Source organism: Hipposideros armiger, unplaced genomic scaffold, assembly GCF_001890085.2.
Source record: "Hipposideros armiger isolate ML-2016 unplaced genomic scaffold, ASM189008v1 scaffold_3, whole genome shotgun sequence".
In the NCBI taxonomy this organism is placed as follows: domain Eukaryota; kingdom Metazoa; phylum Chordata; class Mammalia; order Chiroptera; family Hipposideridae; genus Hipposideros; species Hipposideros armiger.
In genome coordinates this window covers 9,760,964-9,774,734 of record NW_017731353.1, presented here as the reverse complement: position 1 = coordinate 9,774,734, position 13,771 = coordinate 9,760,964, and the positions used below count along the sequence as shown (strand labels likewise).

General features: G+C 51.3%; 1 protein-coding gene across 1 annotated transcript in view; it reads right to left on the bottom strand.

Moving 5' to 3' along the window:
- Nucleotides 1-13,771, bottom strand: part of CACNA1B (calcium voltage-gated channel subunit alpha1 B) — a gene marked incomplete at its 3' end in the record, with an annotated part of 161,490 nt that overhangs the window by 107,468 nt on the left and 40,251 nt on the right. Inside the window, exons 5-7 of the mRNA XM_019642114.1 lie at nt 11,971-12,062; nt 10,499-10,651; nt 8,454-8,644 (exon numbers count right to left, since the gene is read on the bottom strand). Of these exons, the coding sequence (XP_019497659.1) occupies nt 8,454-8,644; nt 10,499-10,651; nt 11,971-12,062 (436 nt within the window). The remainder of the gene's footprint in view (nt 1-8,453; nt 8,645-10,498; nt 10,652-11,970; nt 12,063-13,771) is intronic.

Sequence of the window (13,771 nt, the reverse complement as noted above, 5' to 3'; positions counted from 1 at the left end):
AGCAAAGTCTCGGTGGGAGCCAACACTTCCACAACCCCAGCCTGTAAGGAGGCAGCCAACCTACCAACCTACCCACACCCTCAAACCAGGGTGCTGTCATACAGGATGAGCAGGGACCCCTCCTCCTTGACAAGGGGGTAACGATAACTCTCCTATCCCCCCAGACCTCTGTGGTATGAGTGGATGCCACTCGAGGATCCTGAACCCCACTCCCACATGGCAGTGGGACACCCCCATCCCCCACCCCAATGAGCTGCTGTCAGAAAGGCGGCGTGGAGAGTCAGGACTTTCACCACCAGTCAGTAGCAACAGGTGGCACTCCCCCCCCCCCCACGTAGTAGAGACCATGTGGAAAGCAAGTAGAGGCACATCTAACCTACCCGCCCAGGGAAGTCATCTAGAGGCACATTGGGGGGCCCGAGCGACCACCCCCACCCAGCAGAATGGGAGAGACCGCCCACAGTGTGTCAACAAGCCAAGTGGGGAAACCAGACTTCTCCTTCTACCTTGCAGTCGCGAGGCATCACACCCCCTTCCCGACAGAACAAAACAGAAAGCGTAAATAAGATCCACGACACATCCAAAATGACCAGTTTTCAGTTGAAATTAGTTTGCCACACCAAGAACCTGGAAGAGCACAAACAATGAAAAAAGACAATCAACAAATGCTGTGTTGGTTAAATTTATCTGTCAACCTGACTGGGCTGTGGGGTGCCCAGATATTTAGTCAAACATTATTCTGCGTGTTTCTGAAAGTCTGTTTTTGGATAAGATTAATAGCATAGTTAATAGAGTAAAGCAGATTGTCCTCCATAATGTGGTGAGGTCATCCAGTCAGTAGGCGACCTGAATAGAAAAAAAGACAGACCCTCCTCCAAGTAAGAGAAAATTCTCTAGTAGATTGCCGTCACCGTTCATCTGCACCATTGGCTCTACCAGGTCGTGAGCCTGACAGCCTACACTGCAGATCTGGACTTTCCAGCCTCCATAATCACATGAGTCAATTCTTAATAATAAATCTCAATCTCTCTCTCTCTCTGTCTCTCTCTCTCTCTCTCTCTCTCTCTCTCTGTGTGCACGTATGTATATATGTGTGTACGTATGTATATATATACATACGTACACACATATTCTCTCTCAATAATACACACACACACACTCCATCCTATTGGTTCTATTTCTCTGGAGATCCCTGACTGATACAGACTGCCAACACTGAGATGACAGAGATGACAAAAGTATCTGACTAAGATTTTAAAGCGGCCATCATAAAAATGCTTCAGAAAGTAATTGTGTACATACTTGAAACACATTTAAAAAATTGAAAAGTCTCAACAAATAGTTATCAGCAAATAAAGGACAAAAAGAACCAAATGAAAAATTGGAACTGAAAAACACAATCAAAATTAAAATTTCCATTGAAAGTCACAACAGGATGAAGGGAACCGAGGAAAGATCAGTGAACAGTAAAAAAATAAATAAAAATTACCCAATCTTATAAACAGAGAGAAAACAGTCTTAAAAAACAAACAAACAACAAAAAAAATATCAAGGAAAAATCAAGACAGAATCCTAAGAACCTGTGGGACTCTAACAGAGCTAATATTCATGTCCTCAGAGTAGGAGAATATAGGAAAAAGAAGAAGGCTGAAAAGTACTCCGAGAAATTAATGGCTTTAAACTTCCAAAATTTGGCAAGAAACATACCTACAGATTCATGAAGCTAAGTGGTGCCAAATAGGATAAACCCAAAGAAATCCAAAAGGCATATCATAGTCAAACTTAGGAAACTAAAGAAAAATTTCAAAACTTGAAAGTGGCAAGAAAGAAATGACACCTCTCTTATGAGGGAAAACAATTCAAAAAATTTCTCATCATAAACCATGGCAGCCAGAAAAAAGTGGCACGATACTTTCCAGGTGTTGAAAGAAAGTAATTGTCAATCCAGACACCTACACCCATCAAAAATATCCTTCAGGAGTGATGTGAAAATGAAGACATTCTCATATAAAAACTATGGAAACTAGAATATGTCACCAAGAGCTCTACCCTAAGAGAATAGCTAATAAAATTCTCTAAACAAAAAGGAAATGATGAAAAAAGGAATACTTGACCATTAGGAAGAAAGAATAGAATAATGAAGAGTAAAAACGAGGGTAATAGATTTTCTTTGTCCTTTTGAATTTTATAAGTTATGTCTGACAGTGGTAGCAAAAATTATATTCTGATATGATTCTAAATATATATGTATAGGAAATAATTTTAAGATAACTGTATTATAAATGGGGGTGGGTAGAGAAATGTAAAGAAGGGGGCCGGCCGAGTGGCACAATGGTTAAGCACTGACTTGAGACGCCAGAGGGCTCCGGTTCGGATCCCACATATGAGGGCCAGTGACACTGCCCTCTACAGCTAAGATGCTGAACAACAGCTCAACCGCAACTTGTCTGTTCCCCTTCCCCCCAATTCCCCAATAAAATCTTAAAAAAAAAAAAAAAAGAAATGTAAAGAAGGTAAGGTTTATACACTTCACTTGAAATGGTAAAATGACAGCAAATGACTGAAATACACACGCACACACGCACATACACACAAGACATCAATATACACATTATTTTCAAGCATCCATAAAACACGTACTAAGATCATATAATGGGCCAAAAAACAAGCTTCAACAAATTTTTAAAAATTGACATTTTTTTCAAATTCAGTGTACTCTCTAACCATCATAGAATCAAACTAGAAATGAAAAACAGAAACATAACAGGAAATTCTCCAAACACAAAGTAAACAAAACAATTTTAAATAATCCATGGGTCAAAGAGGAAGTCTGAATGGAATTTTTAAAATACATTGAACTGAATGAAAATGAAAATACAGTATATCAAATTTGCAGGATTCATCTAAAGCAGTGCAAGAGGGAAATTTATAGCACTAAATACATACATTACAAAACAGGAAAGGTCTCAAGTCAATAATCTAAGCTTACACCTCAAGCAGTTAGAAGAGTAACATAAAGCAAGCAGAAAAAAGTAAATAAAGACAAAAGCAGAAATCAAAAAACTTGAAAACACACAAGAGAGAAAATTGGTTTTTTACAAAAAATTGGTTCTTTGGAAAAAATCAGTTAAGTTGACATCCTCTAGCAATGCTGACCAAGAAAAAAAAGGGAGAAGACACAAAAGATCAACATCAGAACTGAAAAAGGGGCTGTCACTACAGGCCCAGCAAATATCAAAGGATAACGAACACCACAAACAACTCTACATGCATTTGACAATGTGGATGACACAGGTCAGTTTTTCAAAAAACACAAACTACCACAATTCGCTCAATACAAAATAGGTAAATTTAATAGTCCTACAATTAAGGAAAGTGAAATTGTAATTTTAAAACTCTCCCCAAAAGGGATATATTGATCAATGGAATAGAACTGGTGATCTAGAAATAAACCCTTACATTTATTATCAACTGATCTTTTAACAAGGGAGCCCAAACAATTCAGTGGGGACAGAAGAGGGTTTTCAATACATGGTGCTGGGACAACTGGGGACCCACAAGCAAAAGGATGAAGCTGAACCTACCTCACTCCACATACAAAAATCAACTCAAAATGGATCACAAAAATAAATACAAGAGCAAAACCGGAAAAATCTTAAAAGAAAACACAGGAATAAATCTTCATGATTTGGGTTTAGGTAACGAATTCTTAGAACTCCAAAAGCACAGTGGTAAAAAGAAAAATGGAGAAATTGGTCTTCATTAAAATAAAAATCTTTTGTACTTCAAGTAACACCATCAAGTAAGGAAAAAAACTACCCGCAGAATGTGAGAAAATATTTGCAAATCATATATCTGAAAAGAGCCTGGATCTGTAATATGTAAATAAATCTTTCAGGTGAAAAATAAAATGACAAGTAGCCCAATTGTAAGATGGCGAAGTCTCTGATTACATGTCTCCAAAGAAGACATGTAAGTGGTGTAACAAGCACATAAAGGGCGCTTGACGTCAGGAGTCATCAGGGGACCGCAAACCACAGCTGAGTCGAAACACCACTCCAGCGACACAGAACTAGTGTCTAGAACATATGACAACTCCACTGTGAAAGAACCATCCAAGCAGACCACGGGCAAAAGCTGTAGAGATATTTCAGTGAAGATGGGGTGCCTGTGGCAGAGGTGTGAACGAAGCCTGCCGTCATGTGAGGCGCGGGTCACATCATGATGACACTCACTACATGTGTATCGGAATGGCTGAAGTTAGAAACATGACACCACCAAATACTGGCCGGGCTGCAGAACCCAGATTATTCATACAGTGCTGGTAGGGATGGAAAGAAGGCAGTCCTCTGGAAGGGTTTAGTTTCTTAAAACCTGAACATGCGACAGCTATACAACCCAGAAAGTGCCCTCCTGGGCACGCACCACACAGGGGTGAGGACACATCCGCACAGAAACCTGGACACACGTGTGTGGAGCAACTATATTCATAAGAGCCGCAAACCAGGAACAGCCCAGACGTCCTTCAGCAGATGGGTGTGAAACACGCGGACCCACCCACACCACATACACGACTCAGCCACAAAAAGGAGCTGAGTGCTGACGCACAGTAGTTTGGGTGACTCTCCAGAGAACTATGCAGAATGAAAATAGCCGGAACTCAGAGTTACTGTGCAGCATGGTTTCGTGTCCACAACGTGCTTGAAATGGCAAAGCTGCAGAATCATCAGGTTAGTGGCCGCTGCGGATGCGGTGGGAGCAAGCGGGGAGGTGGGTGTGGCCAGGACAGCGACAGGAGGGGACCCTGTGGGGTGGAGGCCCATGTCTCGACTGCCAGGGTCCACACCCAGGCTCTGAGCCACGCTAGCGGGCAGGTTGTTACCACTGGGAAGTGGCTTGACAAAGGATACGGGCTCGCTCCGTCTTGCTTCTTACAACCGCTACCTCCAGTCAGAAACTGTAAAAAAAGCCAGTTCCCAAGCCTCCCGGCAGCCACCCCCAGCGGCCTGCTGGCTTCCCAGAGAAAGTCGGGGAAGCTGCCTCTGCCTGGCCTGCGCCTGCCCCTCTGACCTACACCCGCCGGGTTTTCACCAGCATCGGCCTTGGCCTCTCAGCAGTGCCTCGCCTGGCCCATCACTTTCTTGAAACTGGCTCTTTGCTCTGCTCCCAAGTCACGCCGCGCTCCCATCCCCACCTGGGGCCCTTTTCTGGCTCCTTCCTTCCCACCTGGCTTCTGAATGTCGGCCTGACCAGAGGAGGCTCCGCCTGTGGCCTCCTCATCAGCGCCATTCACAGGCGACCTCAGCCTCCCCGTCATTTTAAACACCATTCGGGACTCCAGACACACTGTCAACGTGCGGTCCCCTCGGAGCCCCTCTAGCACACCTGTGTTCTGCACACCTGCCCTGGGACCAAAGCGGCAGCACAGTTCCAACGCCTCCACTCCTCTCTGCTAGAACCGAGCTGAGCAAACGCCTCTCCGGGCTCTCCCTTCCCACCACGAGGCCCCAGCTCTCCCTGCAGCCCGAGTCCAGGGCCTTCGGTCCTTCTCTCCCACCGGCCAGCCAGCACCACGTCCTGTGAACCGACTTCAAAACGCTTCTGAGTGCTGCCCTCTGGCTTCATGCACCCGCAGTGAGCACCCAAACCATGTGGGCACAGACCAACCGGAGCCCCGAACAGCCCCGCCTGGGGTGACGCGCTGGGCTCGTCCTCTGACTTCTGATAAATCCTGAGACACAGAAGTTCCACAATCGCTTCAAGTAGAAATTAGTGTCACCTCAGTGAATAAGTGTCCAGTCCCAGCTGACAATAAAACTGCTCCGGGCCAAGCGCTCTGCTCAGTGGGCCCTTCCACCCCCTCCCCTCTCCACAGCTCCTGCCCACGTTTCCTTCTTCCTCTGCTGGGTCAAGCTGCTGCCTCCAGGGCTACCAGGGCAGGGGGGGAAGGAGGGGCCAGGCAAGTGGCTCCAGGCGTCTGCTGACAGGAGGGACCACGGACTCGCGCCATTTCTCCTCCAGCAGGAGAGCCCCAGCCCACGGTTCCCAGCAGTCCACGCTGAGCAGACCCCACCATCCCAGGTCAGAACGTGGAAGGGCTCCTGGCTGCAGCGGGTCCGGACAGACACTCACACGCCCCCTCTCCACCTGCGTCGGGGGCAGCACCTGAAGACCCACGCCTGCTACCCTGAAGTCCAGGCACTATCGCTTGGGCCGCTGCTCTAGGGGACCACGAAAGTCCCTCTCCCTGGGCTCCCACTCCACAGAATCGCCTTCAAAATGCCCGTCTCATCTCCAGCAGCCGCCCTGCTGTCCCTCGCTGCAGTGGTGCACCCAGCGCTCATGGCCACCCACTCTGGCGCCAGCTGCACAGCTTACCTCTGTTACTGCATCCTGGTGGCCTGCCAACCCCCCAGGCACCAGCCCGTTGCAACTGCAAGTCTGGCTTCCAGGCGTCCCCAGGCCTCACTTTCCCAGAGCCCTCTCACTGGTCCCCCGCCGCTCGTCCTCATTTCTTTGTGTTACAGCAGTTGCCCTCACTGCGGCCTGGTTACTGAATGCCTCCTGCTCACCACTGGACAAGCAGCATCTTGGGATGCCCAGCACCCAGTGAGGCCGTGGCGCTTCCCTGACCACTGCCTCCTGCCCTAGTTTCTGGCTCATGTCCAGCCTCTCCCCCTCGGGCACAGACCCACCAGTCTGAGTCACCTGGGCCTCTGGCCAAGTCCCAGGGAGCACTGAGGGCGGCAGAGACGGGCTCCTGCAGTCACGCAGTCCCTTGTTAGGGTGGGGCTGGCAGGGATATGGCCAGCTCAGAGCTATTTTTAGGGTCTGTCTTTGTGGAAATTGTTCCTTTGCCGGCTGTAGAAGAGAACAGCCAAGCTCCTCATCACGGCCTTTGTCCCCATTCTTTTCTCCCTCAATCAAACAGAGCTGTCACCAGACGTAACTCCCACTCCACAAGGGACCTCGGGCCAACTTCTCATGAAGTCTTGAAGTGCCATCTGTCTGTCCAGCGGCACTGAGCTAGCGCCTGCTGCATGCCCAGCCCCGAGGTGCAGCTGGGTCTGCACAAGCCCATGCAGGACACACAGAGCAGAGGGTCCCATGTGTGCCCTTCCTCCTGCCCACTGTCACAACCCCAGCACAGGGCTGCAGGGGATCGTAACTCACATCCCACCCGGTGCCCCAGGGACAGATTCACAGTGAAGCAGCTTGTACTTCAGGGTCCCAGCGCCGGAGCAGGACACACCCGGCACGCAGGCCACCAGCCAGGCCTTCCCACCAGGCACCTGGGTGCATTCCTTCTCCACCTCCCACAGCCCCGAGATACTAGCTTAATTGTCCTCACGCCCTGAAGGTTCAGGGGCTCCAGGAGCCAAAGGGAGCAGGTGGGGGGTCTCAGGAGGCGGGGAGGTGGGAGTGACACGAATGACCAGTCACCCCAAGACTTATCCCCAACTTCTGTCATGGGCACCAAACCCCGACCGCCCTGCACTGCTGAGACGGCTGCCATTCTGATGACAATGAGGTGACCAGAGGATCAGTACCAGAAACACTCAGGGGAAGAAATCAAAAGTGCAGGACAGGGGCCAGCCGAGTGGCTCATTGGTTAACAGTTGGCTTGGGACGCCAGCTCTGAGAAGCAGGGGCCCGGTTCGGATCCCACATGAGGGCCAGTGATGCTGCGCCCTCTACAGCTAAGATGGTGAACAACAGCTTGACCTGGAACTGGGCTGCTGTGAGTTGCTGGCAACGGTGTAGGCTACAGCCCCTGCTGCAGTGAGCTGCTGTAAACTACCGTGAGCGGCTGTCCAGTGGGCAATGACCAATCTGCCTCACCCGGGAAGAGCGCAATGATAATACCAACATGGGCCAGTGAAGCGACGTCCTCCACAACTAGACTGAAGAACAAAAGGACAGCAACTTGTCTGTTCCCCTTCCTCTCCCCCCGACTCCCCGATTTCCCAGCACTGTTCCCCTCCCACAATTCCCCAATAAAATCTTAAAAAAAAAAAAAGTGCAGGACAGGTTCCCACCCCAAGAACACCAGCACTATGAGCAGCTTCCTGACTCGGCTCAGCATGGCCCTTGTCACCAGGCAGCCCAGAGCCAGCAAGAGGCCCGGGCCCACGTCCCTTCCTCCATCCAGAAGACCCAGCAGGGCAGAGAGCTGGTGTCAGCAGCAAGCTCCCAAGCCAAGGACATCAGCTAGCTGCCTCCTCTGTGTCACCTTCTGTAAGAAGGGTCTTGGAGTGATGATTCTGTCAGCTAATAGATAAAACAACCCCCAGGACCAGGGTCAAGAGTTTGAGTGGACGCCGATCACAGCGGACCCCAGTGGAGCCATCTGAAGGAAGGACCAGGGTTGGGCAGAGGCTCTCAAGTCAGAGGCACCACCCTGTGTGGGACCCCAGGTCACCAGGCCTCAGCGCTGACCCAGAGGGACTCACGTTGTAGAGGATGTCGGTCCAGCCCTCCATGGTGATGCACTGGAACACTGTCAGGACAGCAAACAGGATGTTGTCGAAGTTCGTGATCCCGAAGTTGGGCCCCGGCCAGTACTCCCGGCACTCAGCACCGCCCTCACACAGCCGGGCAGGGGCCTCCCGGCCACACGGGAAGTCGCCCACCGGCTCTGCATCTGGGAGCACAAGAGGGGAGCAACAGACCCTGGGCTCAGACACTCATAGTGCTCCACCCCTCCTGGGGACCCGCTCGCACCCACCCCTTCTGGACCAGCTCACAGGCGGGCAGGAATCAGGCCCCCATGGGAACCCTCCCTCAACTTCCCACCACCCTTCCCTGCACCCACACCGCTCTCTCCTCCTGCCTCCAGTCTCCTCCACTGGGGTTCAGACCTACCCTCTCAGGAACTACTCGTCAGCCCCTCCCTCTCCACTGTCACCTGCCCGTCATCATTTAAACATGCTCAGGACTCATTCATCTTACAATCAAAACAACGAACTCCTAATCTCCAGTTTGTCCTGCCTCTCCACACTGACTTCTCTCCCTCATGGCCAAACTGCCACCAAGACTCTCCTGACATGCATAGCTGCCTATCACTCTGCAGCCAGTGCCAGGCTGGACTCAGCCACTGCTGTCGGTGCCCGTCAGGCAGGCCAACCCAGAGCCCACCCAACATATGCCCAGAGATAGCGGGGACCCCAGCCAGGCCCCACTAGCCCGTCCCCACAGAGTGGACGTGCTCCCACTGGCTGGTGCCTGGCAGACAGCCAGGGACCAACAGGGGGTTAAGGAGACATCACAAAACCAGTGCTAATCTCTAGACAAGATGGCAAGCAGCACACCCACTCCCACAATCCTAGAAATGGGAGGTAAAACTGTATATAAATAAACGTATAATCGCATGGAATCCCTCCCATCAACAGGGGGAATTGCTGAGGCCCTGCCAGGACGGAAGCAGATCCCAGGCGGAGAAGGCAAACAGCAAGCCACTCTGTTCTGTCCCCCGATATTCACAGATGCTCGTGGAGACCACAGTTGTCGTCTCGTGGAGACAGCTGTGTTCTCTGTGAATCAGAACAGTCTCACTTCCTCCGTTCCAGTTCTGGGCAGCTTTTCTTCTTTCTCTCGTGTCCTGCCACCAGCCCTGACTACCAGCGCCACATCAACACAAGAGACCATGTGTGCCTTTACTTTCTTCGTGGATTTAAAGGGAAAGCTCAAGACTTACAACAAAGTATGATGTTTGCAGGAGGTTTTAAGGAGTTTAAGAAAATTCCTTTTTATTTCCAGTTTGATAAGTGGTCTTTAAAAATCATGAATGATTTAAATTTTAGTAAAAGCTTTTTGTGCATCTACCGAGATGACCAGATGGGTTTTCTCCTTTGTGTGTAGCTCAGGCCACAGCCCTCGTGTCATGCTCAGCCCTTCTCTCTCTTACCCACTAGGTACAGTCTCCCGACAGACTCACTGCAAAAGGCACCCAGAACTAGGCCGACCTAACCGCCTCCGCCGTCCTTCCGGCTGAACCCTGCTTCTGCCTCTGTCTCCTACAGCAGCCTGGTCATCAGAGGATGTCACTCCTCACCCAGAGGCTCCGAGTCTCCCCACGTCTCCCAGAATAAGACTCAGAGCTCCCCGCAACCCTGAAGCCCACATTTGCCCATCAGCTGTTCGTCACACTGCCTTCCGCATCGGCTGTTCCTTATAGCTCAAGGCCTCTGGCCAGGCGGCCACACAGCTCTCCGCCCACTGCTTTCAGACCGTGCTCAGCTGTCACCTTAGCATAGCGGAGGCTCCCCTACCCCCCAGTATGCTCTGTGAGCAGGTCCAAATCGCTCTATTTCAATACCCTTTTGTTTCCTTCCTAGAAGTTCCTACATCTGCAAGGACTTCATCTACTGTTTGTTTCTGTATTTGTACGTGTCAGGTTACTGACTGTCCCCACCGGAACGTAGGCTCCGCCTCAATGCGTGGCGCCCAGAAGCACCCCGAGCGCCCATGGCCTGTGAATGACTCAGGCAGGCCTCACCTGTGCTGTTGGGGAAACAGGCCTTGTGGAATTTGCCCATGTAGAACTCCAGGCCGATGATGGCAAACATGAGGATGGCGAAGAAAAGCAGCAGCCCGATCTGCAGCAGCGGGACCATGGCCTTCATGATGGACTTGAGCACCACCTGCAAACCTGCAGCCAGAGAAGGCACAGCAGGCCAGTCAGGGCAGGGCGTGGGGTGAGGCGTGGGAGCTACAGCAAGAGCCTAGGTGGCCCGAGGACAAAGGACAGAGCTGGGAGCCCTCCACGGAGGAGACAGAGCAGGGACTGGGGGGAAGGAGGGCAGGACAGTGAGTGCTTGTATGGGCAGAGCCGGGCCCTCGGGGCGGGGGACAAACCACAGGGTCTTGAGGGGAGGTGGGCTGTGGGGGGAGGAGTGGGGTGCAGGGGTGTCAGAGCCTGAAGTCTGGGTGGAGAGTGTGGGTGGGTGACATCTGTAAATCTACGGAGCACTCTGCGTGGAGCAAGAACAGGGAGTCCTGAGAGGGAAAATGAGAAAACCCTGAGAAGGAAAGGCAGAAGATTCTGGAAGCTAAGATCAGGAAACGCTGGGAGGCAAGAGCAGGGAATGCTGGGAACTAAGAGCAGGGGATTCTGGGCGGGAAGAACAGGGAATCATGGGAGGCAAGAGCAGGGAATGCTGGGAGGGAAAGCAAGGAATGCTGGGAGGGAAGAGCAGGGAATGCTGGGAACTAAGAGCAGGGACTCCTGGGAAGCAGGAGCAGGGAATGCTGGGAGGGGAACACAGGGGTTCCTGATAGACCCAACTCCTTAGGGAAAGTGAAGCAGAGGACATGCCCCCGAGGAGTGTTTTAACTCTGAGCGTCCAGCACAAGCGTGTCCAGGCCAGAGGAACTAAGCAGAGGGGCTGAACCCCATGACCCCCGCTTCCAGCCTGGCCTTCGCCCTTGTACAGGCCTGAGCCTTTGCCTGACAGGGCCTTGGGGGACACAGCCTAGGTTCCCACCCAATCAGGCCCTGAGGGAAGCCGAACCCCAAACTTCCACTGGACTGGAGGGGCAGGGGCCAGGGTGGCCACTGGCTCACCAGGTGACTCGCCATCCTGCCCAATCCAGGAACGCGTCTGAACCTGGTCTCAGTTCCCACTGGCCCTGCCCCCACCACCTGGGTCAACCTCTCTTCTGCCCTTTAATCCCAGAAAAAGACTCAAAAGAGCTGGGAATGCAGCAGGGGGGTGGTGGGGGGGAGCAAAGCTGCAGTCTAGGGCAGCCGAGTCGGACTCAGGCTTTCGTGGAGGATGGACACTGAAAAAGGCCAGCTCCCCGCTTCTTTACACCTGGTTCCCTGGGGTCAAGAACAGCAAGCTCAGAGTGACCAGGGCCAAAGGGCAACCTGGTGGGGGGGGGCGTGGCTGTGGGCGTGGCCGTGGCGGGATGGGGCGGAGGGCGGGGTCCGGGTAGCTGGAGCCTCACTGCTTTCTCCAGACTCACTTGGAATCCCAGACACCAGCTTCAGGGGCCTTAGCACCCGCACGGCCCGCAGCGTCCGCAGGTCAAAGTCAGTGCCGGCCGTGGCAAGGATCCTGACGGAACGAAGGGGAGAAGAGTAAGGGCTTCCCGCCGAGTTGAGGAGACAACGTCTTCCTCCCACCTGTGTCCTTTCTCCCAGGCAAGTGACCCTTTGTATCTCCGTCCCCCACTGTCTGAGCACAGCGCTGCCGTACGTGCGGGTCCTCTCCAATGGTGTTAGCAATGGCTTTTACCAGCACGAACATCCCTCCAGTTCAAAGCCATCACCTGAGGGGACACTGGGTCTCTGGCTTTGAGTCTGTCCTCCAACTGAGTCCAAACCTGAACCATGTCCCCAAACCAAGCCCAAGTACAGTCCAAGCTGCCTCGTGAGAGACAGTGATGAGTGGGCACAGGCGTAAATGGAGCTCGAGGGGCTCCTGGACAAGCCCCGCATCCTTCCCTCACTCACTCTATCTCAGGCTGACGTGGGAAGAAGGGGGCAGGAAGGTGGACTAGAGGGCTCAGAGAACTCAGAAAAACCACCCCAGTCAGTTCCATTAGCCTAAAAACATAGTCCCACATCTCCCGTTTTAAAAACAAATGGAAGATCCCACATCCATCTCTCACCACAGCACCTTTCTCTGCTCGCTTCACACCCAAACGCGCTGAAACTGCCCATCGTGGCTCCCGTCACTGCCTTACCCCTCCTTTCTCTTCAGCTCTGCTCTACTAGGTTCTCACCCCCACTGTTCTGTGAAATACTGTGTCAGTCCTTCCTCTTGCCAATTCCAACAGTTCAGTATCCTTTAAATGGTTTCTTCTCTTGCCCTTGGGTCAACTCTCTGGTTTTCCTCTTAACTCCTTGGGAGTGGCTTATAGGTCTTACATGTCAGCTTTACCTTCAATACCAGACTCAAAAATTGGGTGCCCCAGGGCGCACCCCTTAGGGATCTACCCAATAGCTCTGAGCGCCGCTGTACGCTTATTTCTCCCAAGCACACATCTTTAACTCAAATCTGAAACTCTGGGCTCATATATCCAAATGCCTTTTAAACATTTCCACTTAGATATCAAAAAAAGCATATCCATCATTATATAATATAATTAAACAACTCTTACACTTTAATGTAAGTATTTAAAATGTCCTTTTTTTTTAAAGTTCAGCGTTGTTACGTCATGGTGACTTAAGACCTTTTGACTCTTACTCATAACCTTGCTCCCTCCCCAACACCTGCCCCGCCATCTCAGTGACTAGCAAGAGTCAACTGCTGTTTAAGCCAAAAGCGAGGTGTCCTCCCTGGTTCCTCTCTCTTACACTCCATATCCAACTCACCAACAATCCTGTTGGCTCTACCTTTAAAACGCATCCCGGAATCGTGATGAAGAAGGCTTTGTGTCGCCCCAAATGCACTGGAGGGATACAGCTTGAGATGGAACAGGTCAATAATGAGAAGACTCAGGAGACAAGGAAAGAAGGGGCAGCAAGGACATTCAGTGGAACCAAAATGCCATAGAACGTGAGAAAACCCAGTGCTAAGAGAGACGTTCAACTATTGAAATCAACTATTGGAAAATTCATTTCGTTCAGATGAAATCAACAAATTATGAAACAAAAACTGGCAGAAAGAGGTATTTTAAAAAATAGCTAGAGGGGGCCGGCCGAGTGGCGCGATGGTTAAGCACTGGCTTGGGACGCCAGAGGGCCCCGGTTCGGATCCCACATGTGAGGGCCAGTGACACTGCCCTCCACAGCTAAGATGCTGAACAACAGCTCGACCTG